The sequence below is a fragment of the Microtus oregoni genome, unplaced genomic scaffold (assembly GCF_018167655.1).
Source record: "Microtus oregoni isolate MIOR12 unplaced genomic scaffold, Mior012 000091F_ref0000469, whole genome shotgun sequence".
Classification (NCBI taxonomy): Eukaryota; Metazoa; Chordata; class Mammalia; order Rodentia; family Cricetidae; genus Microtus; species Microtus oregoni.
Genome location: NW_024544600.1, coordinates 301,331 through 327,616, shown reverse-complemented (window position 1 = coordinate 327,616; position 26,286 = coordinate 301,331). Strand labels below are relative to the sequence as shown.

The 26,286-nt window shown below is 48.9% G+C and overlaps 1 protein-coding gene across 2 annotated transcripts in view; it reads right to left on the bottom strand.

Annotated features, from left to right (window-relative positions):
* Window positions 1–11,580: 11,580 nt before the first annotated feature.
* Window positions 11,581–26,286, bottom strand: part of LOC121442440 (LIM and SH3 domain protein 1) — a 39,150-nt gene continuing 24,444 nt past the window's right edge. For both annotated transcript variants that reach the window (XM_041644005.1, XM_041644006.1), the window contains 4 exons: window positions 25,381–25,488; window positions 16,670–16,820; window positions 16,199–16,302; window positions 11,581–14,163 (listed from right to left, as the gene is read on the bottom strand). In XM_041644005.1, the coding sequence (XP_041499939.1) occupies window positions 13,990–14,163; window positions 16,199–16,302; window positions 16,670–16,820; window positions 25,381–25,488 (537 nt within the window). In that variant the 3' untranslated portion in view covers window positions 11,581–13,989. The remainder of the gene's footprint in view (window positions 14,164–16,198; window positions 16,303–16,669; window positions 16,821–25,380; window positions 25,489–26,286) is intronic.

The following is a 26,286-nucleotide window of genomic DNA, read 5'->3' as shown; positions in this document are numbered from 1 at the left end:
CAAAAGAACTGTGTTGTGTTAAATGTTTTTGATACCTAATATTGTATTTGCTAAATTTTATTTAATTCCTTATTCATTTTAATAAAATTAAGTTTAAACTGGAAGTATTTTGATTATGTTCAGAGTTTGTTATTATTCTAGTCATTAACTTTCTTGAAATGTACTTCTCTTTCTTTAAGCTGTTAATTTTTGTCTCTCTGTTTTTAGACAGGGTCTTACTATGTAGCTCTGGCTGGACTGGAACTATGTAGACCAGGCTGGTCTCAAACTCACAGAGCTCCTCCTCTGCCTCCGGAGTGCTGGAACTAAAGGCTCCTGCCACCACTGCCTGACTAAGCTATCAATTAAACTCTACAGTGATTTTAAAAACTGAATTTTAGAGCTGGTTGTGTGCCTGTAATCCCAGCACTTGGGAGGAAGGGGCAGAGGCAGGAAGATTGCTGCTAATTTGAAGCCAACCTGATGTACACACCAAGTTTTAGTCCAGTCAGAACTGCATCCACAGCAAGACCTTGTCTCAAAACAAAACAAACAGCCCTGTTTTCAAACGCTGGGGTGGGAGCCGAAGCCAGCACCTTGCACATGCTAGGAAAGCTCTGTTCAGGAGCTGAGGAGGGAGCTCAGGGCCTCAGGCGTGCCCGATACCACTCTACTCCTAGGCTACAGTGCAGGCCCCAGGGAAGCAGACAGTTCTAATGTATCTATCTTATCCTTAATAGTATAACATCCAGAGATTAATAACTTCATTTGCTAGCAATTTCTCATGAACTGAGCAGTAATCTGTAAGGAGAACACTGTACACTGTTCTCTTTTAATTCAAAGAAATCTCCAAACATCATTCCAATTGCTACTAAAACAGAGGTATTAGAATTATCAGTTTAACCCACTTCCAAACCCCTAAGTAAATATGGTATGTTACCAGTAACTGCCTGAAACTTCAAGATTTCAGTGTGTGTCTGTATCCCTTCCTTCAGTGGGATGGAGGCAGAGACAAACCAGGACATTGCCCAAGATAGCTAAGTGATCCTTCTGTGTTTTAGTTGGGCATAGTGGTGCAAGCACTTGGGAGGCAGAGGCAGGCGGATCTCTGTGAGTTTGAGGCCAGCCTGGTCTACAGAACAAGTTTCAGGCTAGCCAAGGCTACACAGTTAAATCTGGTTTTAAGAAAAAAATATTTGAAGTATTGATTCTAGGCCTAACAAAAGCCAAGTTCAATAAATAGACAGTTTCCACCTCAGCTCTGCTAAAGTTTCTAAGGGAAAATGTTATTTATAATTTCAAGTTTAAATGATATGTTAAAGGATTTTAAATTTTGAATAATGCTAAATTTAAACAACTTTTTTGAAAAGCAAGGTCTCTTCTGAAATTTAATAAATGTTTTCAGCCCCATTTCAAGTATAAACTTCCAGTTTGAATTCACATACTCAGAAAAATACATTGAAGGTGTCTGGCTTTGCAGCATTTCATTCCTTTATTTAACTTTTTTAGAATTTACCCTTTTAGGGGCTGGAGAGATGGCTCAGCGATTAAGGGCATTGACTGCTCTTCCAGAGGACCAGGGTTCAATTCCCAGCACCCACATGGCAGCTCACAACTGTCTGAAGACCCAGTTCCAGGGGATCTGACACTTCATAGCAATGCACATAAAAACTAAATAAACTATAAGAAATATTTTTTTTTAAAAAAAAGAATTTACCCTTTTAAAAATGTTCCTAAAATAAATTATATCACTTTCTAGACTTTCATCAAAAAATATTAGTGTAGAGCCAGGTGGTGATGGCACACGCCTTTAATCCCAGCACTCGGGAGGCAGAGACAGGCGGATCTTTGCAAGTTTGAGCCCAGCCTGGGCTATAGCACAAGTCCCAGGACAGGCTCAAAAGCTACAGAGAGGGCTGGAGAGATGGCTCAGAGGTTAAGAGCACTGGCTGCTCTTCCTAGAGGATCTGAGTTCAATTCCCAGCAACCACATGGTGGCTCACAACCATCTATAATGAGATCTGGTGCCCTCTTCTGGAATGCCAGCAGAACAGTGTGTACATTATAAATAAATAAATCTTTAAAAAAAAAAAAGCTACAGAGAAACCCTGCCTCAAAAAAAAAAAACAAAGTTAAACAGTTAGTGTAATATTTCTTAGGATTATGTCATCTTAATTTTTTCAGCATAATTTTTAGTGATTTAGATCCGTTTTACCGCATTGGCATGAGCCATATTTAACTCCCATCTTTCTGGACATGATGGCACTGGAACAGAAATCTGTAAAATGTATATAAAATTTTATATTACACAAATAAAAATTTTAGTGTTAGGAGCTGGAAAGATGACTCAGCGGTTAGGAGCACTGGCTGCTCTTCCAGAGGACCTGGGTTCAGTTCCCAGCACCCACATGGCAGCTCACAACCATTTGTAACTCCAGTTCCAGGGGATCTGATAGCCTTCACACCAGTGCACATAAAAAAAAGTTAAATAGCCAGGCAGTGGTGGCTCATACCTTTAATCCCAGCACTCAGGGAGGCAGAGGCAGGCGGATCTCTGTGAGTTTGAGGCCAATCTGGTCTACTAGAGCTAGTTCTAGGACAGGCTGCAAAGCTACAGAGAAACCGTTTTATAAAACCAAAAATAACAACAATAAAAAGTTAAAGAATTCATATAAAGAATTCATATAAAGAAAAAGAATGTTAATAAAAAATTTCAGTATTTTATGGTGCTTGAGAATGCCAATATACATGTAGTTTAAATATGAAATATAGCATTCTCCAGCTAGACATAGTAGTAGTTTATGCCTGTAATCCCAGTACTTGGGAGTCTGAGGCAAGAGGATTGTCACAAATTCAAGGCCAGCCTAAAGTACATAATGGATTCTAAGACAGCTAGAATAAAAAAAAAAAAAAGTTTACTTTTTTCTAATTATTGGAGAGGCAAGAAGATGACTTAAACCCAGAAGCTTGAGACTGACCTAGACAGAGTTTGGAAACTATCTTAAAAATAAAATAAAATGTTATCTGGATAGTGGTGGTGCATACCTTTAGCCCCAGCACTCAGGTGGCAGAGGCAGGTGGATAGTCTGTGAGTTTGAGGCCAGCCTGGTGTACAAAATGAATTTCAGGATAGAGAGACCCTGTCTCAAAATATATATATACACAATATATTATTATGTATAATATTATATAATATTTATTATATATTATATTATAAAATATATATAAATTTTATTTATATAAAAATAAGTATATATATAATAAATAAGTATTGTATATAAATAAAATGTTGTTTTGATTTGTGTTTTTGAGATAAGGGTCTCACTATGTGGCCTGGGAATTCACTCTGTAGACCAGGCTGGCCTTAAACTCACAGACCATCCACCTGCCTCTGCTTCTTGCTGATTAAAGGTATGTGCCACTATGGGAAAAATAAATTTATCAGTGCTGGAGAGCTGGCTCAGCAATTAAAAGCAATAGCTGCTCTTGCAGAGGACAGAGTCCAATTCCTAATACCACTTGTCAGCTCACAATTGTCCGTAGCTACATTTCTAGGAGACACTATCTTCTGACCTTTGCTCCATGGGCACCAGGCACACGTGTGGTACACAGACATACACGCAGGCAAAACACCTGTATACATAAGATAACAATATAAGAAATTTTAAAAATAAGTAAATTTATTATAACAAAACAATTTTAGCACTGGGGAGTTTGAAACGGGAAGATGAAGAAGATGAGGCCAGTCTCACTGGGCTATTTAGTGAGACCTTGTCTAAGAAAGAGAGAGAGAGAGAGAGAGAGAGAGAGAACACAACAAAAACCTATTGTTATTCCTGAGTGTTTTATTGCATGAGTGAGTAGGCACAAAGTAGAAATTCTTTCTCTTTCTTTCTTTCTCTCTCTCTCTCTCTCTCTCTCTCTCTCTCTCTCCTTTGGCTTCTAGATATGGTTTCTCTGTGTAGTCTTGGCTGTCTTGGAACTCACTTTGTAGACCAGGATGTCCTCCAGCTCACAAAAATCTGATTGCATAGGCCTCCCGAGAGCTGGGATTAAAGGTGTGCACCACCATGCATGGCCGAAGTTTATTTCTTAAAACTATGGAGTAGACTGATGAGACATCTCAGTGGTAAAGGTGCCCGTCTGTCACACCTGACAACCTGTTTGAACCTCTGGACCCACATACTGTCAGGAGAGGACAGACTCCCACATACAGACCGTGGTACCCATGCATACACAGACCCACATACTGTCAGGAGAGCACAGACTCCCACATACAGACCGTGGTACCCATGCACACACAGACAGACCCACATACTGTCAGGAGAGGACAGGCTCCCACATACAGACCGTGGTACCCATGCACACACAGACAGACCCACATACTGTCAGGAGAGGACAGACTCCCACATACAGACCGTGGTACCCGTGCACATACTGTCAGGAGAGGACACACAGACACACACTATTTTTTTCAGCTATGATGTTTTATTTTATAAACAGCATTTGAAAAAAAGGCTAGTCTGGGACTGGAGAGATGGTCCAATGGTTAGGGGCATTTACTGCTCATGCAGAGGACCCAAATTCAGTCAGTTCCCAGCACCCACATAGTGGCTCACAACCATCTGTACTCCAGTTCCAGGGGATCTGACACCCTCTTCTGACCTCCCTGGCTCCAGCAGAACATTGTGCATAGACATACACTCAGGCATGCAACACTTACATACAAGTTAAATTAAAAAAAAATTAGAGGATAATCTTTCTGTTCTTATGTTGGGCCCATGTCTAGAGACTTATGTCACCTTGTGTATAACAGAGATCAGCCCTGCCCTCCCACTGAGTTACTGACAAGGTGTTTCAGTTTCATATTGATACAGACTGCAGAACTTCGGTTTCATAAAACTTCAGAGTGAGCTTGATTAGAGACTACACCATAAAAGTTTAACCACCGTAATTAACTCTGGACTTTGGATTCCTTCCAATCTTGATACTTGCTTAGGTAAGGATACAGAACTGCTATCTTGGTAGAAAATTGTAGTTTGGGCCGGGCGTGGTAGTACAGACCTGTAATCCCAGCTCTTGGGAGTGGAGGCTGTTAGGATTTCAAGTTTGAAGCCAGCCTGGGCTACATAAGAAGACCCCCCTCCCAACTCCCGTCTCAAGAAAAAGGTTAGGTAAGGAAGGAGAGGGAGGAAGGAAGGAATTGGAGCTTGAAATAATAAAATTATGCTAAAGTCAGAGAAATAGTTGAAAGGGGAAGGTCAAGGTGCCCATGAAGGTCACCCCTAAATATATCAGTGTTTAATGTCATACTTATTACATTGGTGAATCTGTGGGGTTCTTGTCTCAGATCCACATGGTCACGTAGGTTTGTATTTGGTAATGTGCTAACACCACAGACAAATTATCGGACATAATATTTGCAATAAATAAGTAGATTTCCTCCTCAAATTTATCTTGCAGTTGCATTTTCATTATAAGGTACTGTGTTAAGGTGGGCACACACCTTGTCACTTCAGCACGAGGATTGAGTCTGAGGCCAGCCTGGAACAAAACCATTTGGGGAAGGATGAGTCTAGGGACACTGCGCTAAGTGCTCTCATTTCTTTAGATTGTGTAGCCAAAAGTTTTAAATTTGTTTTTTGGGTTTTTTGTTTGTTTGTTGGTTTTTTTTTTTGTTTGTTTGTTTTTTGTTTTTTGAGACAGGGTTTCTCTGTGATTTTGGAGCCTGTCCTGGGACTAGCTCTTGTAAACCAGGCTGGTCTCGAACTCACAGAGATCCGCCTGCCTCTGCCTCCCAAGTGCTGGGATTAAAGGCGTGCGCCACCACCGCCCGGCTTTGTTTGTTGTTTTTTGAGACGGAGTTTCACTGCAGTTTTAGAGCTTGTCCTGGAACTAGCTCTAGACCAGGTTGGCCTTGAACTCACAGAGTTCTACCTGTCTCTGCCTCCTAGTGCTAGGATTAAAAGCTTGCGCCACCACCGCCCATCTATTCTTTGTTCTTTGAAACAGGGTTTTTTTGTGTAACAGTCCTGACTGTCCTGGAACTTGCTTTGTAGACCAGGCTAATTTTGAATTCATAGAGATCCACCTACCTCTGCCTCCCAAGTACTAAAATTCAAGACAAGGTTTCTCTGTGTAGCCTTGGCTATCCTGGGACTCACTCCATAGACCAGGCTGGGCTCAACTCAGAGATCTGCCTCCTCTGCCTCCCGGGTGCTGGGACTAGCCATGCAGCTCTGTGAGTTTTAGAATTTTAACATGAGAAAGGATAGAAAATCTTTTCCAGTCTAGGAGTGAACTAAAGCCCTAAAGTTTAAATGTCATATTGAAGGTCAGCAGCGTTTCTTGCCTGCATTTTATCATCATTACTTGTAAGATGTGAGGATCTTGGGCTGAAGTTGGGGGAGTGGTAGAGTGCTTGACTAGAATGGACGAAGCCCTGGGGTCAGACCTGAGCACTGCAAAAGTAAAAAATGGGAAGAGGTGAGGTCTTCCTTTGCTGCTTAAGCGGTCCTCCTGTCTCATCTGGAGGACCACAGGCTCGCTCTCCACCTTGTGCGGTCTTGTCCAGGAAATTATTTAAGATACAAACTTGTGATACAAATTACACAAATTTCAAACCGGGTAGTGGTGGCGCACGCCTTTAATCTCAGCACTCGGGAGGCAGAGGCAGGTGGATCTCTGTGAGTTCAAGACCAGCCTGGTCCATAAGAGCTAGTTCCAGGACAGGCGCCAGAGCCACAGAGAAACCCTGTCTCGAAAAACAAAACAAAACAAAAAAAATTAAACAAATCTTAATCTCGCTTTCCTTCTCAATTTATTTATTTATTTTGAGACAGGGTTTCCCTGGTTGTCCTGGAACTCACTCTGTAGACCAGGCTGGCCTTGAACTCACAAAGACCTGCCCTCCTCTGTCTCCCGAGAAGGGGGGTTAAAGGTGTGAGACACTTTTAAATTTTATGTGCATTTGTGTTTTGCCTGCATATATGTCTGAGTGAGGGTGTCAGATCTTAGAGTTTCAGACAGTTGTGAGCTGCCATGTGGGTGCTGGGAATTGAACCCCAGTCCTCTGGAAGGGCAGGCAGTGCTCTTAACCACTGAGTCATCTTTCCAGTTGTGGGTTTGAGGCCAGCCTGGTCTACAGAGCCAGTTCTAGGACATCCAGAGCTCTACAGAGAAACCCTGTCTCAAAAACCCAAATAAATAAATTCAGCAACTGGACAAAATACTATCACAAGAAATTCTTAATTAATCCTTTTTTCCTTGTTTATTCTTACACTAGAGAAGAAAACCAATATGGAACAATTACGATGGGGTCTCCAAGGGAATAACAGACACCACAGATGGGGGCCAAATCCACTGTTTCCTAAAACATGGGTTTTTTTCCCCAACCCTAACTGGACAAGGAAATATGAAAACAGTTTTGTTTTGTTTTTAAACCAAAAGAACATTTAACAATCAAAAAAAGTTTTAAAACCCCATCCTTAGGGGTAAAACTTATTTTCCTAAATTAGTATAGACATTTGTTTCAATGCTTTATAGGTAACCACAAAGAATAAGAACTACACAACCACGTCTCTCATCAAATAAGAAGCTGGGGACATATGGGGTCAGGAGGGAGAAAATGATAAATCTTAAAAACTGCAAATGATAGGGGTTTTGGGGGGGAAGGCTGGAGATCGAGGGAAACCACACAACCTCAGACTGTACAATCTATAAAGACGCTGATAAGACAGACAAGCTGAATGTGCCCTTGAGTTTACAAGGGAACGCCTGCTCGTGAAGATAGAAAGGACAGAAAATTTTGGCATCGTGTGCAGTTACTGCGTTTAGACCGAAGGAAAGGCTGCCCACATGAAATGTTGGGCAGTTCTCCACTGACTTTACTGGTTCTGCGTTTCAACCTTCCACATTTTCCGTGCACCCTGTCTACAGCTTAAACACACGCATCAGCTGCCAGTTGCGTCCTTGAACTCCTGATGTCCCCAGGAGCCCCTCTGCCTCACAGAGCCCCTGCTGGCCAAGGGTTAGCCGTCTCCGGATGGACGCACTGGAAGAAGCCAGGACCTCAGCAGTCCTGCTATTGGGCAGAGCCCTCTTGCTGGCCGGAACACCGGAGCTGTGGGAAACCCAGAAAGAAAGCGCTCAGCGGGTCAGGAAACCCCTCCACATCAAATTCCACAGCTGGGAAAAGTGGGCACCTCCCCCAGGCCTTACCCCAAGGAAATGTCATTCGCTATTGTTTCTCGAGTGGGAATGAATCACTAGTGAGTTAATAGTTAATGAAAGCAGTTATGCGGGCAGACTTGGAAACCACCGCGCCCCATCCATAAGGATGCACTGTAGTCATTGCCAGTAGAAAATGTCCGAATGGAAGAGGAACTTAGGACATGCTAGTCCCTCTCTTCCATACACCTCCCTCCCTCCCTCCCTCAAACCCAGTGCATTGTGAAGTTTATTTTTAATTTTAAGAAATCACAGTTTAAATTGGTTCCCAAAGGAACCTTGCCTTTCTTGTTCTTTTCAGACTGATCCAAGAAATGCTACCTCAATGTGTCTGAGAAATAGATACAAAGACAAGCTCTCTTTTCATTTTGTTTTTGAATCAATACCCGAATAATGCCCAGAAGCAAAACTCCACCGGTGCGTCAGCAAGCAGGATGCTCGGCGCTTCGGCTCCATCCTTCGCCTCGCAGCCCCTGCAGCTCCAGGCCACTAGAGCAGATAGATAATGTAAGACAGAACCACCAGGCCTATGATGGCAAAGAACATGAGGATGAAAATATCCAGCATGGCGCACTACTAAGCAATGGAGCCGCCCGGGTTCCGGGAAAACGGGAGCTGCAAGCGTGGAGGTCGGTCAGCGCAGAGAAATGGCTCCTATTCCCTCCCCCTTCCTGTTCCCTCCCCCACCTCCCGGGGACCTGAGGTTAAGGGATGCTGCAACTCCATCAGCCGCTTACTCTCCACCTCCATCATCACGGTCAGCCAATCACAAAGCCCACGATGGGTATCCAGGGAACAGCTACTTTTAGACCAGGCAAAACCGGAGAGGTTCAGTTTTTTTCCCAGGAAGCCAGCCCCGCCCCTTTGCGTGGAACCGCTATCTGTATTTAGATAGAGTTTCCGCACTGAGTGGGCAGCTCGGGGAGCTGAGTGGAGAATCTCTTCAGACCCCTGAGGATCGGATTCTCCTGCCGGCCTTCCTTCTCCCTCTCGCACCTCTGGCAATTTATTTCAAAAACAAATTGTTACCAGTTGTGTGGGCCATCAGCTAGTTCAAAGGACTCACGTGGTCTCAGGGAACATCCCTGGCACCAACACAAGTTTTACACTGTGCCGGGTATTGCACACATGGGGTAATTTCAACCTGTCTGAAGTCTGTATAGCCTGGGCTCAGAGGTGGTCAGGAGTTTAAGATATTTCAGTTTGTCAACAGGGGGCAGGACTCAAAGCAAGGCTCTCATTTCTAAATTTATTTATTATTATTTATTTACTTATGGTTTTTCGAGACAGGGTTTCTCTGTGTAACAGTCCTTGGCTGTCCCGGAACTTGATTTGCAGATCCTCCTGAGTGCTGGTATTAGAGGTATGAGCCACCAGGGCCGCCACCATGGCCTGGCCTAGATCCGTAGTCCCCTCACACTGGCTTGCACTGTTGGCCTGGGAGAGCCGAGAGCCTAGGCTCCTTTGTGTTACATGGCGTTCTGTCATTACCTGTATTTGCTTTCTTTGTCTCTTTAGAGAGGCTAGCCCAGGGTCATCCTCAGAGAAGACCCTGAGAAACCCACACACCCACTCCTGGGTAGTGAGTGTCCAGAAATGCATAGTTAACTGGAGTTTTTTTTCCCATTTTTTTTATTGTTTTGTTTTGAGAAAGTCTCATGTAGCCCAGGCTGGCCTTGATTGGATTTGCCAGCCTCCACCTCTCAATCTCCTGAGTGTTAGATTACAGCCGGCTTTCAAAAATCTTTTTCTGAAGGAGAAAAGATGGTGTCTTATTAAAAATCAGTAGCATCGCCGGGTGGTGGCGGCGCACGCCTTTAATCCCAGCACTCGGGAGGCAGAGGCAGGCGGATCTCTGGGAGTTCGAGGCCAGCCTGGTCTACAGAGCTAGTTCCGGGACCGGCACCAAAGCTACAGAGAAACCCTGTCTCGAAAAACCAAAAAAAAAAAAAAAAAAAAAAAAAAATCAGTAGCATCAGAACCAACAAAAGGGCTCAGAGAGCAAAGGTGCCTTGCACAAAGTCTGACGGCCTGAGTTCGATCCCTGTGCCCCACATGGTGGAAAACACAGAACCAACTCCTGTAAATCGTCCTGTGATGTCACCCTGTGGTATAAAGACATACACATTTGCACACACACGTACACTGAAAAAAACCACAAAAAACCCCACACCTCAGTGATATATATTTTGTTGACTTCTGCTGTGTGCACCAACTGTTTATTATTATTTATTATAAAAGGGAAATTTTCCTGTAGGCCACCTCTGAGGCCTACATATTTTATTTGTAGAGCCCAAGCTTTGAGATATTAGTCATCCCTTTTAACAGGAGGCCTCAAGAACGTAGGCCACTCCCAGAAAAGGAGCCTTCCTTGAGCAGGCAGTTCAGCAGGTAACAAGTCAAGCTTCCAGGATGGAACCTGGAGCAGACAGGCACATAGACGCCAGGCGAGCAGGCTGTTCTGCTGCTGTTTGGAACCACAAGCTGACAGCTCCTTGAGGGTTAGCTCAGCACTGCCTGGAGCACTCCCCACCCTTGGAGCACTCCCCACCCCTGGAGCACTCCCCAGACTCCTGTTCTGCTGGGTTCAGTCTGGCCATTCCCCTGATGACATTTAGCTCATTGCCTCTCATCTACTGCTCCCCTGGGGCCAGGGAATCCTGTGTGGCCCCAGTAGAAAATGCCTCTCCCCACAAAGCCTCCGGACAGGTAGCTGATGACCAGGAGCCGGGGTCCAGGAGAGCTGTATCGCCTACCACAGGTCCCTTCCCAGACCCACTGAACAAAGAGGCTGGTTATAGTGCCTGCGGTCAAGCTGGCTGGGGACATCACACGGCTGGGAGAGGAGGTAGGAAAGTGGGAAGACTGCCTTGTGTTGCCTGCCAGGTTTATCCAGGCTCTGCGGCACTGTGCAGTGTCCTAGTTGTTAGCATTTTACACTTCAAATGAGGCGGCGGTACACACTGGGCTAGACTGTGCCTCGCTGGGCTGAGCTCACTGGCTGCCTCGAGTGCTCCTTCCCATAGCCAGACACCAGGAACTCGAACGAGCTCAGCAAAAGACCCTGAGTACCCTGGCTAGGAGGGAGGAAGATGCTTAACAGGGGGGACAGAATGAGGGGTCTCAGAAAGCAGGGAATGCCAGCCAGCCTTGCGCAGGGAAAGCCGGTCTTGGAACGTCTCCCTCGGCGTCACTGGCGGAAAACACTGGAGGGCGGGGCCACATCCTCAAGGCGGAGGCAGGCCTGATGAAGAGCCAGCCCTCCTTTAGTTTCTGGGTCAGTCCTCCTCTTTGAGGGGTACCTGGGCTCACTGTCGGGGAGCAGACAGGACACACACAGAAGTTACTTTTAGAGCCAAAGAGAAAGCCCAGTCGCAGGTAAAAATTAGATTTTTATTTGCGTCACCAGGATAAAGATTCCCTTTGTGGTTCAAGTCAATGTTCAGAGTCATTACAGGCCAGAAAGAACTGATCCCGAGCACAAGGCCAGGAGGAAGGGGACCAAACAGACCAAGGAAAGATGACAACCCCATAAAAAAGATGAGTGGGTGGCTTCACACACACACACACACACACCACACGCGCAGGCACACACACACACACACAGATGAAATGTTGGACAGAGGCAAATTTCACAGGGTCACTTGTTTCCTTTTAAATACAGGCTTTGTGGGGTGGTACTTTTTATCTTGTGTCCAGCTATTAACAAAGAAAATGTTCCCTGGAGGGACGTGAGGGCGGAAAACAGGAAGCGGTGTGGGGAGAGTTCAAGTCCCTCACCACAGGGCTTCTCGCATTGCAGGATTGGCCCACAAAAGTTAAGTTCACAGTCTAGCCAAGGTGCCTTTCTTTTCCTGGGTTTTAACTGGCTGAAAAACGTTTCTGAAGAAAGAGACGTGGGTTTGGGGATCCTGTGCTCTTCTAGGGGTGGATGCTTCTGGAAAAAGAATATGGACTCCAGCTGGGGCCCTCAGCACCAATAGATAGTTCTTCTTCCCTCTGCGGGCGTGTTAGAGTCTCCCCCATTTCTAGGGCAATAGAAGAGCAGCTAGCTTGACATGTTGGGAAGGAGGCTCAGCTGACTGGAACCAGGCTGGGGGCACCTCCCAAGCACAGGCCCTCTGAGAGCGAGTCCCTGACCTCTGGTCCCTGGAACCGCATTGTGCTTTGAGATCAAGAAGAAATGGAATGGACTGGCTGACGCCTCCCCGGGGGCTCCTGATGCTTCGGCTCACCCAGGTTAGGGTCAGAAGGAAAGGTGACCAGGAAGGAGGGTGGTCACTAGCTCATCTAGCAAGCCCTCGCAGGTTGTCCTGACCACATTGCTGACCTGACCAGTGCCTTCAGGTTCAAACCTCATCTGTAGCAGGGTCTGTGTGCTGTGCAGGGACCGGATACGAGACTCAGAGTGAAGATGAGAGTCAGGAGACCCAGGAGAGATGAATGAAGCCACGTGAGGACTGTCTCAGGTCCCAGGTGCAAAGGAGGAACCTGAGTTTAGCACCGGTCCAGAGATGGTGCTGCCTACCAGTTGTGGAGCCCTGGACTCTCCCCCTGGCTCCAAGGACAGGAGAACCTCGAGGGAGATGCCACAGTGTGGGTGACTTGGTCCTACTGTACTCTGTAGCCTCAGACACTAGGACAGGAAAGCCTTCTCACACCTCCCCAGAGAGTGAGAGAAAGGATGGGGCCTCCCGTGTGGCCGGGAGACTGTTTTAACTTTCTGGCTTCGCAGAGCTACAAGCCCAGCCTTGTTCCAGGGATGGAAGGCCACAGGAGACCCAGGGACCTCTTCCCAGGGGAGCAGGAAGGAAGAGCTCAGTTAACTCAAGTCCCAAAGGCATCCCTTGCTCTACCCTTCACAGCATGCTCCTGGCCAGGGAGATAAAGAGAGTTCCTGGAGGCTGGGGGAGGTGGGAAGCAAACAGGCCTTGGGAGAACACCCTGTTCCCTCCTTCCTGCTGCTGCCCCTAGAACTAAGGCAAGAACTTGACCCAAGCTGTGCTTCCCAAGGAGTTCTTTGGCCACCCTAGGTGTGTGTGTGGGCAGGACAGCACACTCAGTGTGTGAAGGAACACACACAGGGTCAGGAGGGCGGACTAGCTGAAAGGTAAACTCACCACATTGGTCCCAACATAAATGAGGCCTAATACCTACCCCCGGGGAATGTGCAGAACCCCATCTGGAGGTATGAGGAATATGGGGCTCATCCCAGCCCTAGGATGTAGGGTGCCAAGGGAGCTAGGCCAGGGGTTCTGAAGGCAGGAAGTGAAGCTGGAAGCTAACCAATCCTCCCCTCCCCCACACAGGGTCTCACCACATAGCTCAGGTCGCCCTGGAACTCAGGATGTAAACCAGACTGGCCTTGAACTCTGAGATCTGGCTGTCTCTGTCCCCCAAGTGCTGGGACTAAAGCTGTATGCCACTATGCCTGCCTAGCCTATCCGATCTCTTTAACGGGTCTCCCATCTCAGCCCACCCTTGTGAGCCCACCCTCCCCAGAACAATCCTGCCCTCCCCAGAGTGCCCAGCCTATTCCATCCAGAGAGAAAAATCAATCAGTCGGTTGGTCCAAGGGAAAATCTGCCGGAGGAAGGAGCCCGAGACAGAGTGGCAGAGCAAGGCTTGGGTTGGCAAAAGAAGCCGGAGGAGGGGTGGGGATGAGGAAGCAGTTGCAGGTCTTAAGACAGAGACACTGAAGGGTGGGTGGGTCAGGCTCCAGGACAGACGTGATGCCATGGAATGCATTGAAAACAGAGGGTGGGGTAGCACAGGCAGGGCTCAGATGGCCTCCACGTAGTTGGCTGGCAGCATCCCCGTGTCACCGGTGCGCTCCACGGTCCCGTACATCCAGCCGTCATCGATCTGCTGCACGTTGACGATGGTGTCCCCATCCTGGAAGGAGACCTCGTCCTCGTCGGCGGCACTGTAGTCATACACGGCTCGGTACCGTTTCTGGGGAGCACAGTCAACAGTCAGCCTGGGAATTGGATGGGGGCTCTCCCATACCCAGACCTTCCTTCACCAGAGCCAGGCAAGGGTTCAACCAAGTGGCTCCCAGACCCCTCAAGGACCTCAGGAGAACAATGAACCAGAAGACAGGGCTTGGCTTGGGGATGGCCTCTGCCATGGAGTGCCTTGTACCTGTTTCCACAGGCCAGCAGTAAAGTTCCATAGGCTCAACGCTAAGATAGTGGTTTTAAAATGTGACTAGCCAGCCAGGCAGTGGTGGTGCACACCTTTAATCCCAGAGGCAGGGACAGGCAGATCTCTGTGAGAATGAGTCTACAGAGCAAGTTCCAGGACAGCCAAAGTTACACAGAGAAATCCCGTCTCCAAAATGCAAAACTCAAATAAAATGTGATACGCCACACTGGATGTGGTAACAGAATTTTTAATCTCAGCATTCAAGAGACTGAGGCAGGAGGATCCTGAGTTCAAGGCCAGCCTGGGCTACATAGCTATCTGAAATAAAACCCCTGGTATGCTCGGGTCTTGGGTTTGATTCTCAACACCACAAAACAAAAAGGGGTACAAGTGGCCACTACTATTTGAAGTGTTTTCAGTTGCAATGTTTTCTTTTTGAAAGCATTATTAGTCTGACTTCAGTCCCAAGTAGGGGACAAAAGCATCTCAGAGATTCCTCCTTCCAAACCTATCACGGCAGGCCAACAGATTCTGTCTGTCTATTGACTGTATCCTTCTCTCCAGAGGAGTTGCCTGTTGTAGGGTTAAGTCAGCCCCTTTAGGGGACGGGGTTTTCCTCGGGCGTTTGTTGATGGATAAATCGAGGCGCGGAGGCTGCGCCCTCCCTTTTTTCCTGCCTCCTGGGAAACCGGCTCCACACTGGAACCTCCGTTCTGTAAGTTTGTTTATATATTAAAACTATATATATATTCTTTAATATCTGCCTTTGCAATTATTTACGGCGATACAGCCTGTTACAGCCTACGGCTATGCTTCAGCACACCAGCCCCCTCAGGCTGCTACCGCATCTTTCCCCACACAGGCACCAGGGAGAACTTTCTCTTTTCTGTCTTTAAAAAACAAAAACAAAACAAAAAAAAAAAAACCAAACATACCTTTAATTTAATCCCAGGACTCGGGAGGCAGAGGCAGGAGGATCTCTGTGAGTTCGAGGCCAGCATGGTCTACCAAGCGAGTGCCAGAACAGCCAGGGATACACAGAGAAACCATGTCTTGAAAAAAACCAAAACCAAAAACAAACAAAAATCCTCCCAAAAAAACCAAAATTTTGCCGGGCGGTGGTGGCGCACGCCTTTAATCCCAGCACTCGGGAGGCAGAGGCAGGCGGATCTCTGTGAGTTCAAGACCAGCCTGGTCTACAAGAGCTAGTTCCAGGACAGGCTCCAAAACCAAAGAGAAACCCTGTCTCGAAAAACCAAAAAAAAAAAAAACCAAAATTTTGAAATAATACCTAGCTATGTAACCAGGCAAGCCTTGAACTTGCAGTAAGCTTCCTGCCTCATACTCCCAAGTGCTGAGATTACACCCCTATCCGACTCCCAGGGTGATTTTCATGAAGCAAGAGTCAAGCGCACTGGTCACAAAGGCTTCCTTCCCCCTGGCCTGATCTCATCTGCTTCCTTTTCCCCTGTCTCCAAGAACCTGGACCTCCCCAAAGGATACTGGGCCTTTCAAGGATGCTCTGCCACAGGGCCTTTATACCTGCTGCTTCCTGTACCACTTCCTTTCTTGCTCTAATAAGGACTGTCAGGAAACGCTATAGCTTGACTCTGCTGTTTGAGAGCCCTTGCCACGCTGTGTGCGTGCTATAGGTCACTCCCTATCTGAGCCTTCACCCAGCCTCTTGGGACCACCTATCCCAGGCTAGTTTATTTGGCTTCCACTCCGACATGAACTGCTTTGAATGTCCAAGCGCCCAGCATGGAGATCAGCCTAGAGCACCCTAGAGGGAGGTACCCATGAACATCAAGGTGAGCAAGTTCAAACCCAGACAGATACTCACCCCGCCACCACCTGGGGCACAACGCGATATGGAGACAGGGGCTGCAGGCTCCTTGTAGCCCCCGTAGGACTGGGTCAGCTGCTGCTGCTGGGGCTGCTGGTAAGCTAGAAGATGGAAGAGAGAGGACTCAGGAATTCTGTGTCTTCCCCCAGGCCCTAGGAAGCCGAAGGCATGACTTTTCAATCCCACCAGCCTTGTTCAGCAACCCCCTCCCCACAAAGGATTGATGCCTAGGCGCACACACTCATTAGGGTCTTGGACCTTCATGAGAGCTGCATGCCCCTCATATTGGGACCACTTTCCCAGATCCCCTGCACTCACACCCTGAGCAGAGACGGCAATGCGATTCTGAGGAGCAGTCCTACAGGCACAGATGTCTGTGTGTGTGTGTGTGTGTGCAGCCACTTTTCACTGCCCCACTCCCCTGCCAGAGTCCCCTCAGACTGCCCCAGATCCCAGACTGGCACTCACCAGGGGCACTGGTTGGGATGTGATGTGGCTGTTGCTGTTCAGCTGGCCTCCGGTAGCTGCTGCTGTCCTGGGGTTCTCGGCGCTCTGACTCCACCCCTTCACCTCCACTCGGTCCCATGCGGCTCTTTTCAAACTCCTCATGGTATTTGATCTGCAGTGCAGAAGGAACGGATGAAGGGCTCCATTGCCAGCCAACGAGTCCTCTCCCACTGCTGCTCAAGCTGGGTGTGCTACCTGTCATCCTAGCAACTGAGGCAGGAGGAGGGAGGAGCTGGGAACTAAAGGCCAGTCTGAGCAACATAGTGAGACCCTTACACACCACACACACACACACAAAGAGAGAGAGAGAGAGAAAACATAAGAGACTTCTCCTGGAGAGCTACAGACAGACAGAATGCCAGCTGTCTAAGTAACCAAGTAACTTAACCACGACAAGCCTCAGCTAAACCTCTCTTGTTTTTCTTCCTTCCTTTCTCTCTTCCTTTCTCCCTTCCTTTCTCCCTTCCTCTCTCCCTTCCTCCCTTCCTTCTTTCCTTCCTTCCTTTCGAGGCAAGGTTTCATCACATAGACCAGGCTGCCCTTGAACTCAACAGATGTTCACCTGCTTCCTGGCTTAGCTAGACCTCCTTAAAATGGATCGCGGATGTGTATGCTACAAGTTACTACAGGGGTAACGAGATAAGAGCCAAGTTCATGCAAGGACCAGCTTTGTGTCTTGAGGGCTGGTTCTATAATTCAGGTGATGGAGTGCTTGGTCTATTACAGCATGCACAAAGCCCCACATTCTGCACAAAATCAGCCGTGGTCTATACCTTTAACAGCAGCACCTAGCAGGCAGGGACAGGTGGATCTGAGGGTGAGGCCGGCCTGGTCTACACAGCCAGTTCCGGGATAACTAAGACTGCACAGTGAGATCCAATCTCAAAACGAGCAAAAGTTCAAGACCATCCTTGGCTACACAGAGAGAGCAAGAAGGTGAGGGAGGAGGGGGCACGTGGTAGGGGCTGAACCTTTCTAGCTCCCGCTATGGTCAGTCCTAACCACCGGAGTCACGCCTTAGGTTCTCCCTATGGTCAAGCCCTGTGGCACATGCTGGGTTACTATCGCAGCCTGCTCATTTTACAGGATCAGAATGTGACACAATTGTGCCAGCCTCTGTGCCTGACAAAAGACTAGCGGAATACTCCCTCGAGCGACGTTAGCCAATCCTCAAGAGCACATACTCCTTTAAGGATAACACAGAAACAGCACTGTACTGACAGAGTGTATCCTGGAAAATGTGCACAAGCAAAACTATCGACGCGGCAGGTGGGTACAAAGGTTCTAAGTGTGCTTCCCACACCCTTGGGGGACACCTTCCCGCTCACCTTCCCGCTCTCTCTGGTGGGGAGACCACGCAAGGGGACAGGAGAACTCCCGTTGAAGGCACGAGGTAGAGACAAGCTGCTCCTCATCCCGGGGAGAACAGTGCCTGACTGTTGCATCCTAAAGGGGCCTCAGCTCTGCCTTGGAGGCTATTCCTTGCTTGTTTACCAGGACCCTGCCCTGCCCTTTCCTGACTCTGGAGAATGACAGTGGAAAGGAGGAGTAAGGGAGCTGGGCAAAGCCCGTTTATTTTCTTAGGACAGAAAAGAAAGAAGTGGGGCTGGAGAGATGGCTCAGAGGTTAAGATCACCGACTGCTCTTCCAGAGGTTCTGAGCTCAGTTTCCAGCAACCACACGGTGGCTCACAACCATCTGTAATGAGATCCGGTGCCCTCATTCTGGCCTGCAGGCAGAACATTATACACATAATAAATAAACCTTAAAAAGGAAAAAAGAAAAGGAAGAAGCGGAGCCCTGGCTCTGGAGTCCTGGTGAGGGCTGTGACCGTCCACTCCCCACGCGTTCTCTGCTGCCCCCTCTCCTAGCATTCTCTGTGCACAGTTAGCAAGAGGCACGGAGCTGTGGCCAACTGGGATCACCTGGATCACCACCACTGGCTAAATATAATGGTTATTACTGTAGCCCGGGCTGGCCAGGGCAGCAGCTGGCATGGAGTGTGGGAGGGGTGTCAGCTAGAGGCAGGAAGCTGCTCACTCTCAGAGTTTGGGTGGAGACTAAGACCTCTCCTTTTCATGCCCAGATGGTGAGACAGGCTGGGATAAGACAGCCGGCCCGGCTGGATTCAAACTCCACAGGGTAAACCCCTAACACCACCCAGAAGGGCACCCAGGCGTGAGGCCTGCACAGAAGAAGGGTAAAGGGGGAAATCCCTTCAGCTCCAGTTCCTTATTGCTCCATGGCCAAGGAGCGAACAGGTCTGCACCTAAGCCCTGGGTTCCAGCTGGCGGCTGCAGAGCAGTTGGCCCTGCATGAAAACCTTTCCCTGGGTGGGGCTCTGTGTTATCAATGGGGTGAAAGGGAGCTTTAAAATGCATGCAGGAGCCGGGCGGTGGTGGCGCACGCCTTTAGTCCCAGCACTTGGGAGGCAGAGGCAGGTGGATCTCTGTGAGTTCGAGGCCAGCCTGGTCTACAGAGCTAGTTCCAGGACAGCCAGGGGCTGTTACACAGAGAAACCCTGTCTTGGGGAAAATAATAATAATAAACCAAAGAAAGAAAGAGAGAGAGAGAGAAACCATGCATGTGGGGCCCACAGCTCCTCCTCCACAACAAGGGCTCTTGGGGAACACAGGGCTCCATCACTGTCCTATAGGCTCACAGGGTAGTAGGCCCCGCCCACACTCATTCTTGAAAGACTGGTAATCTGCACTGTTTACTACTGCCTTGCGTCTTCACTCATGAGGGAGGCAGCAGTACCACCTACTCCCATGTAGTCCTGGGGATGCCCATCAGTGCCTAAGGCAGGTGTGTGGACACCTGTGTTTCCACATTAGCTTCACCCACCGTACTCCTTAGAAGTCATTTCGTGCTGCTAGGCATGGTGACATACGCTTACAAACCTAACACTCAGGAGGTGAATACAGAATGCCACAAACTTTGACGGCCAGTCTGGTCTAAACAGTGAGCTCTGGGCCCGACAGGGCTACATAGAAAGACCCTGTCTTTAAAAAAAAAAAGCTGGGCGGTGGTGGTACACGCCTTTAATCCCAGCACTAGGGAAGCAGAGGCAGGCGGATCTAGACCAGCCTGGTCTACAAGAGCTAGTTCCAGGACAGGCTCCAAAGCTACTAAGAAACCCTGTATCGAAAAACAAAAACAAAAAAAAATGTTTAAGATGTGTATAAGATTAGATCCCAAAAGCTCAGGCACGGTAAATAGTAGCAGCCTGAGCACAAGACGTCTTCATCCTCCCTTGACCCACAGACACCATTTGCCACTGTCAAATCAATAAATATTGGCAAATCAGGCAGTGGTGGCACACATTGGAGGCAGAGGCAGGTGAATCTCCGTGAGACCAGACTAGTCTACAGAGCGAGTTCCAGGACAGTCAGGGCTACACAGAGAGACAAAACAAAAATATTGCCAACCTTAATGTCTGCACAGCTCTTCACACCAAGGTCATAAAAGCATCCCACGCATTATCTCCCTGGCCCAGACAACAGTCACCCTAAACTATAAGCAGGGGGCTTTTCAAGGTGTCCTCTGACCTCCACAACACACAAGCTAAGTAAGCGATAATTCAAGACGGAGACACACTTTCATTTTCATTTCAGAGAGGAGGGGGAGGGAGAAGGTCTTGGAGAGCTCCATGATGGGATCTCACTGGGACAGGGGACACTGGGGACAAAGTCCCAGGTAGACAGACAGGACTTTGCCTGAGAACAAGCGCAGGGCGGAGCTGACTGCACGCCTACCCATCACCCTCTCTTCTGCCCAAACACTGAGGGTACCTCTAGCCCCCTCAAAATGGGAGGACCTAGATCTGCAAACAAGAAGGGGAAGCTTGGGGCAGAATGGCTGAAAAGCGAGACCCTGCTCAGGCTGGCCACTACCTCTACTTTTTCTCCAGCAAAACAGGGAAGCTGCATGACTGCTCCTGGCCCACTTAGAAGTTTCTTTAGCAAACAGGCAAAGCAGCATCCTCCAGACGGGCCTGTGACCGTGACTCACGTGTGACTCTGATCCTTTCGCTTTCCCTAACTCTATTAGTTTATGTGTGTATGTGTTTTGTCACATGTCACATGCTTGGTGCCTTCAGAGGTCAGAAGAGGGCATTGGACCCCCTGCAACTGGAGTTACAGGTGACTGAGAGCCAGCATGTGGGTGCTGGGAACCAAATTAGATTCTCTGCAAGAGTAATTAGTGCTCCCCACAGTTCTGATCCTTTTTGTGTGTGTGGTGGGGGGGTAACCCTGACTGTCCTGGAACTCGCTCTATAGACCAGACTGGCCTCAAACTCAGAGAAAGAGCAAATGAGGACAGAAGAAGTCCAGGGCCTCTAGGGAAGGAAGCCAGTCATCTACTGTCCCATGAGGTCTCCACACATGTGGGTTTAGTGACTAGGGCTGAACGACTCTTATTGGGCAAGCCCTTGGTGTGACTAGGTGGGTCCCCTCCAAGGCTGGCTGGCTTATGTTCTGCTTTCTGAAGCACCTGCTTCCTGGCTGCGGTGGAAAAGTCTGACTGGCCATATGTCTGTCCCCACATGACGCTGCGTCATGGCTTAGCCAGTAACATCACGCTGTAAATGGAATAATCGGCTTGCTCTCCTGAGCCTGCCCTTTTGTGAGGGAGGCAGGGTGCAGTCCTACTTTGTGCCCTAATATATTACTCCTCTACTTTTCTCCCCTAGGCCAAGAATAGCATTTCATGACTGTCCTCATTCCACAGATGGGGAAACCAAGGCTGAAGAGACAGGGAAGTTAAACAGGCTACAACAGAACCTACTACTAACCTAAGAGCCTTAGTTCTGAACCACCATGTAATATGGCTTCCGATCAGAGACTCGTGTCCCACCCCACCTGAGACAGGGTTTCTATGTGTAGCCTTTGCTGTCCTAGAACTCACTCTGTAGACCAGGCTGTCCTCAAACTCAGAGACCCACCCACCTCTGCTTCCTGAGTGCTGGGATTAAGGGCGTGCACCATCACCGCCTGGCTTTTTTCTTTATCTTTAAGTGGTAATGAAGATCAGGCCCAAGAGCTCATGTATGGAAGGCAAGTGTTCTACCATGGCTTGACACCCCTAGCCCTTGATTTGCATAGTGAGAGGAGGAGCTGTTTCTGTGCCTGTGACGGTGTGGCTTGGCTCACAAGGGGGTAAAAGACACAAAATCGGGGCTGGAGGTACAGGTGTGTGAACAAGGGAAAGCAAGGCTTCCACAAAAGGCTTCAGCAAAAAGCCATTTCTTATTCATTAAAGTCCTCAGCGAGAGTGGAGAGATGGCTCAGTGGTTAGGAGCACTGGTTGCTCTTCCAGAGGACTTGGGTTTAATTCCCAGCAACCACAGGGCCCCTCACAACTGTCTGTAACTCCAAGATCTGACACCCTTACACAGACATATAGGCAGGAAAAGCACCAATGCACATAAAATAAGAATAAATAAACTATTTTTTTGGCCCTGTGGAGCCGACACAGGACCTCTAAAAATTGATTAGGATCTTGTTTATAGATACAAATTTATAATAAACTATTTTTTAAAATTAATAAAGTCCTGAGCAATCTGGAGCAAACACGTATGTGAACTTTAAGCTTCTGTACACAGCACAGGGCCAGGGCACACGTCCAAGAAGACAGAATTATAAGAGATATCCAGTTCCCACCCTCCTCTCCCCCGGAGATGCACTCACGGCCTCATACATGCTAACTCCACAGTCTGCCTGAGAGCCGACCACCTTTTCTCAGTGTAGAGGAGCTAGCTCTGCCTCTGAACACCGCACTCAGTATGCCCCCAGCAGTCACGTGACTACTCTTTTACAGAGGAGTAAACTAAAGCTCAGAGCAGTCTAGCCACTGTGAACGGGCAAGACGGGAGCCCTCACGCCAGCCGGCATGCCCACGTCTCCCTCACCCTCTCGCCTTACACAGCAAATATCACCATCCCAGGAGGACAGGCACTGGTTTTCAACCGCTCCATCTATAGGACGGCCTGACCTTTGGGAACCTGTCATTAGGCGCTAATCTGGGAAGGGACGAGCCACACACAGGGATGTCATTTTCGAACCACACTACAGGGTGGCTCTGCACAGCAGCCTTCCCAGAGTTCTGCTGGAGGTTGGCACAACTTAGTCACAGTTCTGCCTGCGGTTTAAAGTTCCCTCAGGGTTCTGGGACACAGCCAGGCCTGGCGTTCTGACTGAGGGGCTGGTGAAACCTTTGGAGTTGAAGTGACAACTCTCTCTCAGTAAGGCTCACAGTAAGCCAGGGGATGTGTTTACAATGCTGAATCTCCGGCTCCAGGCCAGGGGTGCCAAACCAGAATGCTGGGGGAACAGAGAGCCTGCATTTTCACCAAGCGCCCTATGATAGCCGGGGACCCTTTGTGCATACAGGGAGGAAACTGAACCCATGGGTCCTTGTGCATGCTAAGTGCTCTACCACCGAGCTACAGCCCAGCTGACTTGGGGGTGGGGGGCCCTGACAGAGACAGACTTTAAGCAAAGGCTTCTAACGTCCTCCCAGCTCAGGCTCCGTCTGGTGGCTTTGAAAGCCCAGGTCAGGTTCAAGGTACCTCCCCCAGTTCAGAACCAGGACAATCAGCTAATTGCAGCCCTGAGGTGGCTGATAAGATGCTATCTAGCTCCCATGTGGATATCTTGGACACAGCCAGTGTTTTGTTACCAGAGCTTCTCAGGCATTAATGTCTCCACTGTGCGATAGCAGGGTGCAGGAGGGCAGGTGAAACAGACTGGGTGTCAGAAACCTCCCAGCACGGGATGCAGGGAAGACCAGGGCTTCACTTGTCTCACCTGAGTCTCCAAACTCACCAGAAAGAATGCCCCAGAAGTTGGCAGCATCGCCTGGAGGTATCTCAGGACACAAAGCTACAGATTCCAGCCCTGTGAGCCATTTCACGGTTTCCCAATCACCCTAGACCAGACCACTTCCCTTCTTTCCGTCTAGGGAGAGCTCCCTGACACACCCTTTGGCCCTTTGTGTGGTCTGAGCCAGAAAGGAAACTCCAGGGCTGGTGAGTCTGCCCCAGGCTGGAAGAGGGCAACTGTAAGAGGGTTTCTTGCGGGCCAGACCATGCCTGAAACAGTCTGAGGCTCACTCTCCAGCCCAGGAGACGCAGTCCATGTTCTCAGGCCGTTCATTTTAGACTTCAGCTCAACAACTGGGTTGTAAAACTCACTTTTGGTTAGACTGTCCCTGGAGGTTTTTTTTTTATGAAACAAGAACAGAAAGTATCTGAATGAGCACTCCAACTACAAAGCACTTATTCATAACAGTGGTTTCCTTTTTTCCTCTTTTTGGTGCTGAGGAGGGCACTCTGGGCCCGATGCATGCTGGGTGAATGTTTCACCACGAAACTACATCCTCAGTCCTCCTCCAGGAAGTTTTCTTTGTTTCATACAGGCATGGCTTCAGCCTCTTGATCTGTGCCTCAACCTCCAGAGAGGCTTTGAATCCATGACTCTCCCGCCTCAGCCTCCCAAGAGCGGGGATTACAGGCATGTACCACTAAACAAAGGAAATGTTTTTTTTTCCTAGACAGAGGGCAGAATTTGAAAGCTATTACTCTGGGCAGAGGCGGTTCCGTCTCAGGGGCGCTGTGTTTATGGAATCTCCCTGACCCTCCACTGTAGCTCACCAGGGGCACATCCCAGCTAGCTTATGAGGGTGGCAGGATGGAGAGGGTTGTGGAACCTAGAGAGTGGGAGCATAGGTGGGCCATCTGAATCTGGATCCTATCCACCCATCCCCAGTCCCTCAGCCCAGAGTGACAAGGGCACCTGGTGGACCCTTTCCTGTTACAGACAGAAGGACAACGGCCTGCCTCGTCCTTCATTTATAGGAATCTTGCTGCAGCTGACTGGCCATGTTCTAAAGTTCCGTGCCCAGGCACGTGCCCGTACTCTGTGATGTCACTCACGGCAGCACCCGACTCCCACGTACACCAAGTCAGGCCCCTGCAAGCCCAGAGTCACCCCAGCTGCTAGTCTGTGGCTACGCAAAGGAGGAAACTGAGGCTCGTTCTCTAACCCCAGATGCTCTGAGGGACCACACAGAGATTGTCACCACACCACCCACTCTCCACTCCCGCCCATCTAACAGCTGACACCCAACAGACTCCGGTGACCAGCCCCAGCTCCGGCCTGAAAAGGCCAGGAGGCGGGTGTAGGGCCAGCCGGCGGGCAGCGCCAGCTGGGTTTTCACACAGGAAGGAAGAGCAAGCTGAGGTGGGAGGCTGGCGAGGGAGGGCGGAAATGACTGCAGTGTTAGCACCAGAGGCAGACAGGAGGCTCAACCCCCCCAACCCCAGCTTTGACCCTGGTGCTAAAGCAAACATCTGATCTGTACTCTGATCCCCACCATGCCCAGGCGGTGAAGGGAGCCTGCTCTAGAGAGCGGAAGATAACTCCACACACCACACACACACACACACACACACACACACACACGCATGCACACTAAAAGGCCAGTCTCTTTAAGGAGTAAATGCTACTTGGGCAGAATGCCTAGCAAAGAGGGGGAGCAAAGAAAAGGCACTTGGGAGTCTCCACTTCTCCCTTCCCTCTATTCAAACCACCATCGCCCAGGCCCTCCTGGGGAGCAGATGAGAGAGGAGGACAGTTTGGGTAACTTAACAGGGGGCAGAAGCTCACATTGCTGATCTGGTCCTGGGTCTTCTTGATTCTCTGTAGCTCGGGTGTGTCTGCCACCACGCTGAAGCCTTTGCCCTTGTTCTTCTCAAACTCCTCCTTGTAGCGCACCTGGAGGCCAAGAGGGAAGAGAAAAGCCTGAGGTCAGGAAGAATTCGAGATTAGGCAATGCCCAGCCTGAGGCAGAAACCCCCATAGAAAGCAGAAGCCTGAGGCAGAAAGGGTCAGAGCAATGATAACCACCTATCTAGACGGTTCTGAGGGAAGGTCACACACTGAAGGCCTGCCCATAAAGAAGCAACTTCTTGGGGCTAGAGAGATGGCTCGTTAGTTATGAGTACTATCAGCTCTTCCAGAGGACCTGCAGCGAGCACTTAGAACACAAAATAAAGATGGAGGCATTCCTGACATCAGAACATGCTGACACCAGAAAACATCTGGGCATGGTGGTCCATGCCTTTAATCCCAGCACTCGGGAGGCAGAGGTAGGTGGATCTCTGTGAGTTTGAGGCCAGTCTGGTCTATAGAGCGAGTTCCAGGACAGGCTCCAAAGCTACAGAGAAAGCCTGTCTTGAAAACAAAACAAAACAACAACAAAAACAAAAACAAGGAAAACACACACACACACACAAACCCAGAAGTCTGCAAAGATGAACTCCGGGCAGTTTGGGAGACTCTGGTTTCCAGTGTACCTCAGTGCACACAAGCCGTGAACTCTAGTGACAAAGGACCCTTTCAAATGAATGGAGTTCCCACCAGGATCCTGTGCCTCTGCCTGGCTCTGACCTTAGTGACTTTGGTGACCCCTGAATGTTAGACTTCCTGGTTGACCTGGCTAAGTATAATTGAGGCCTTGAGCAGCTGTCTTTTCCCCAGCAGGGGACATGGTGGCCTGCTGTGCAATAGGCT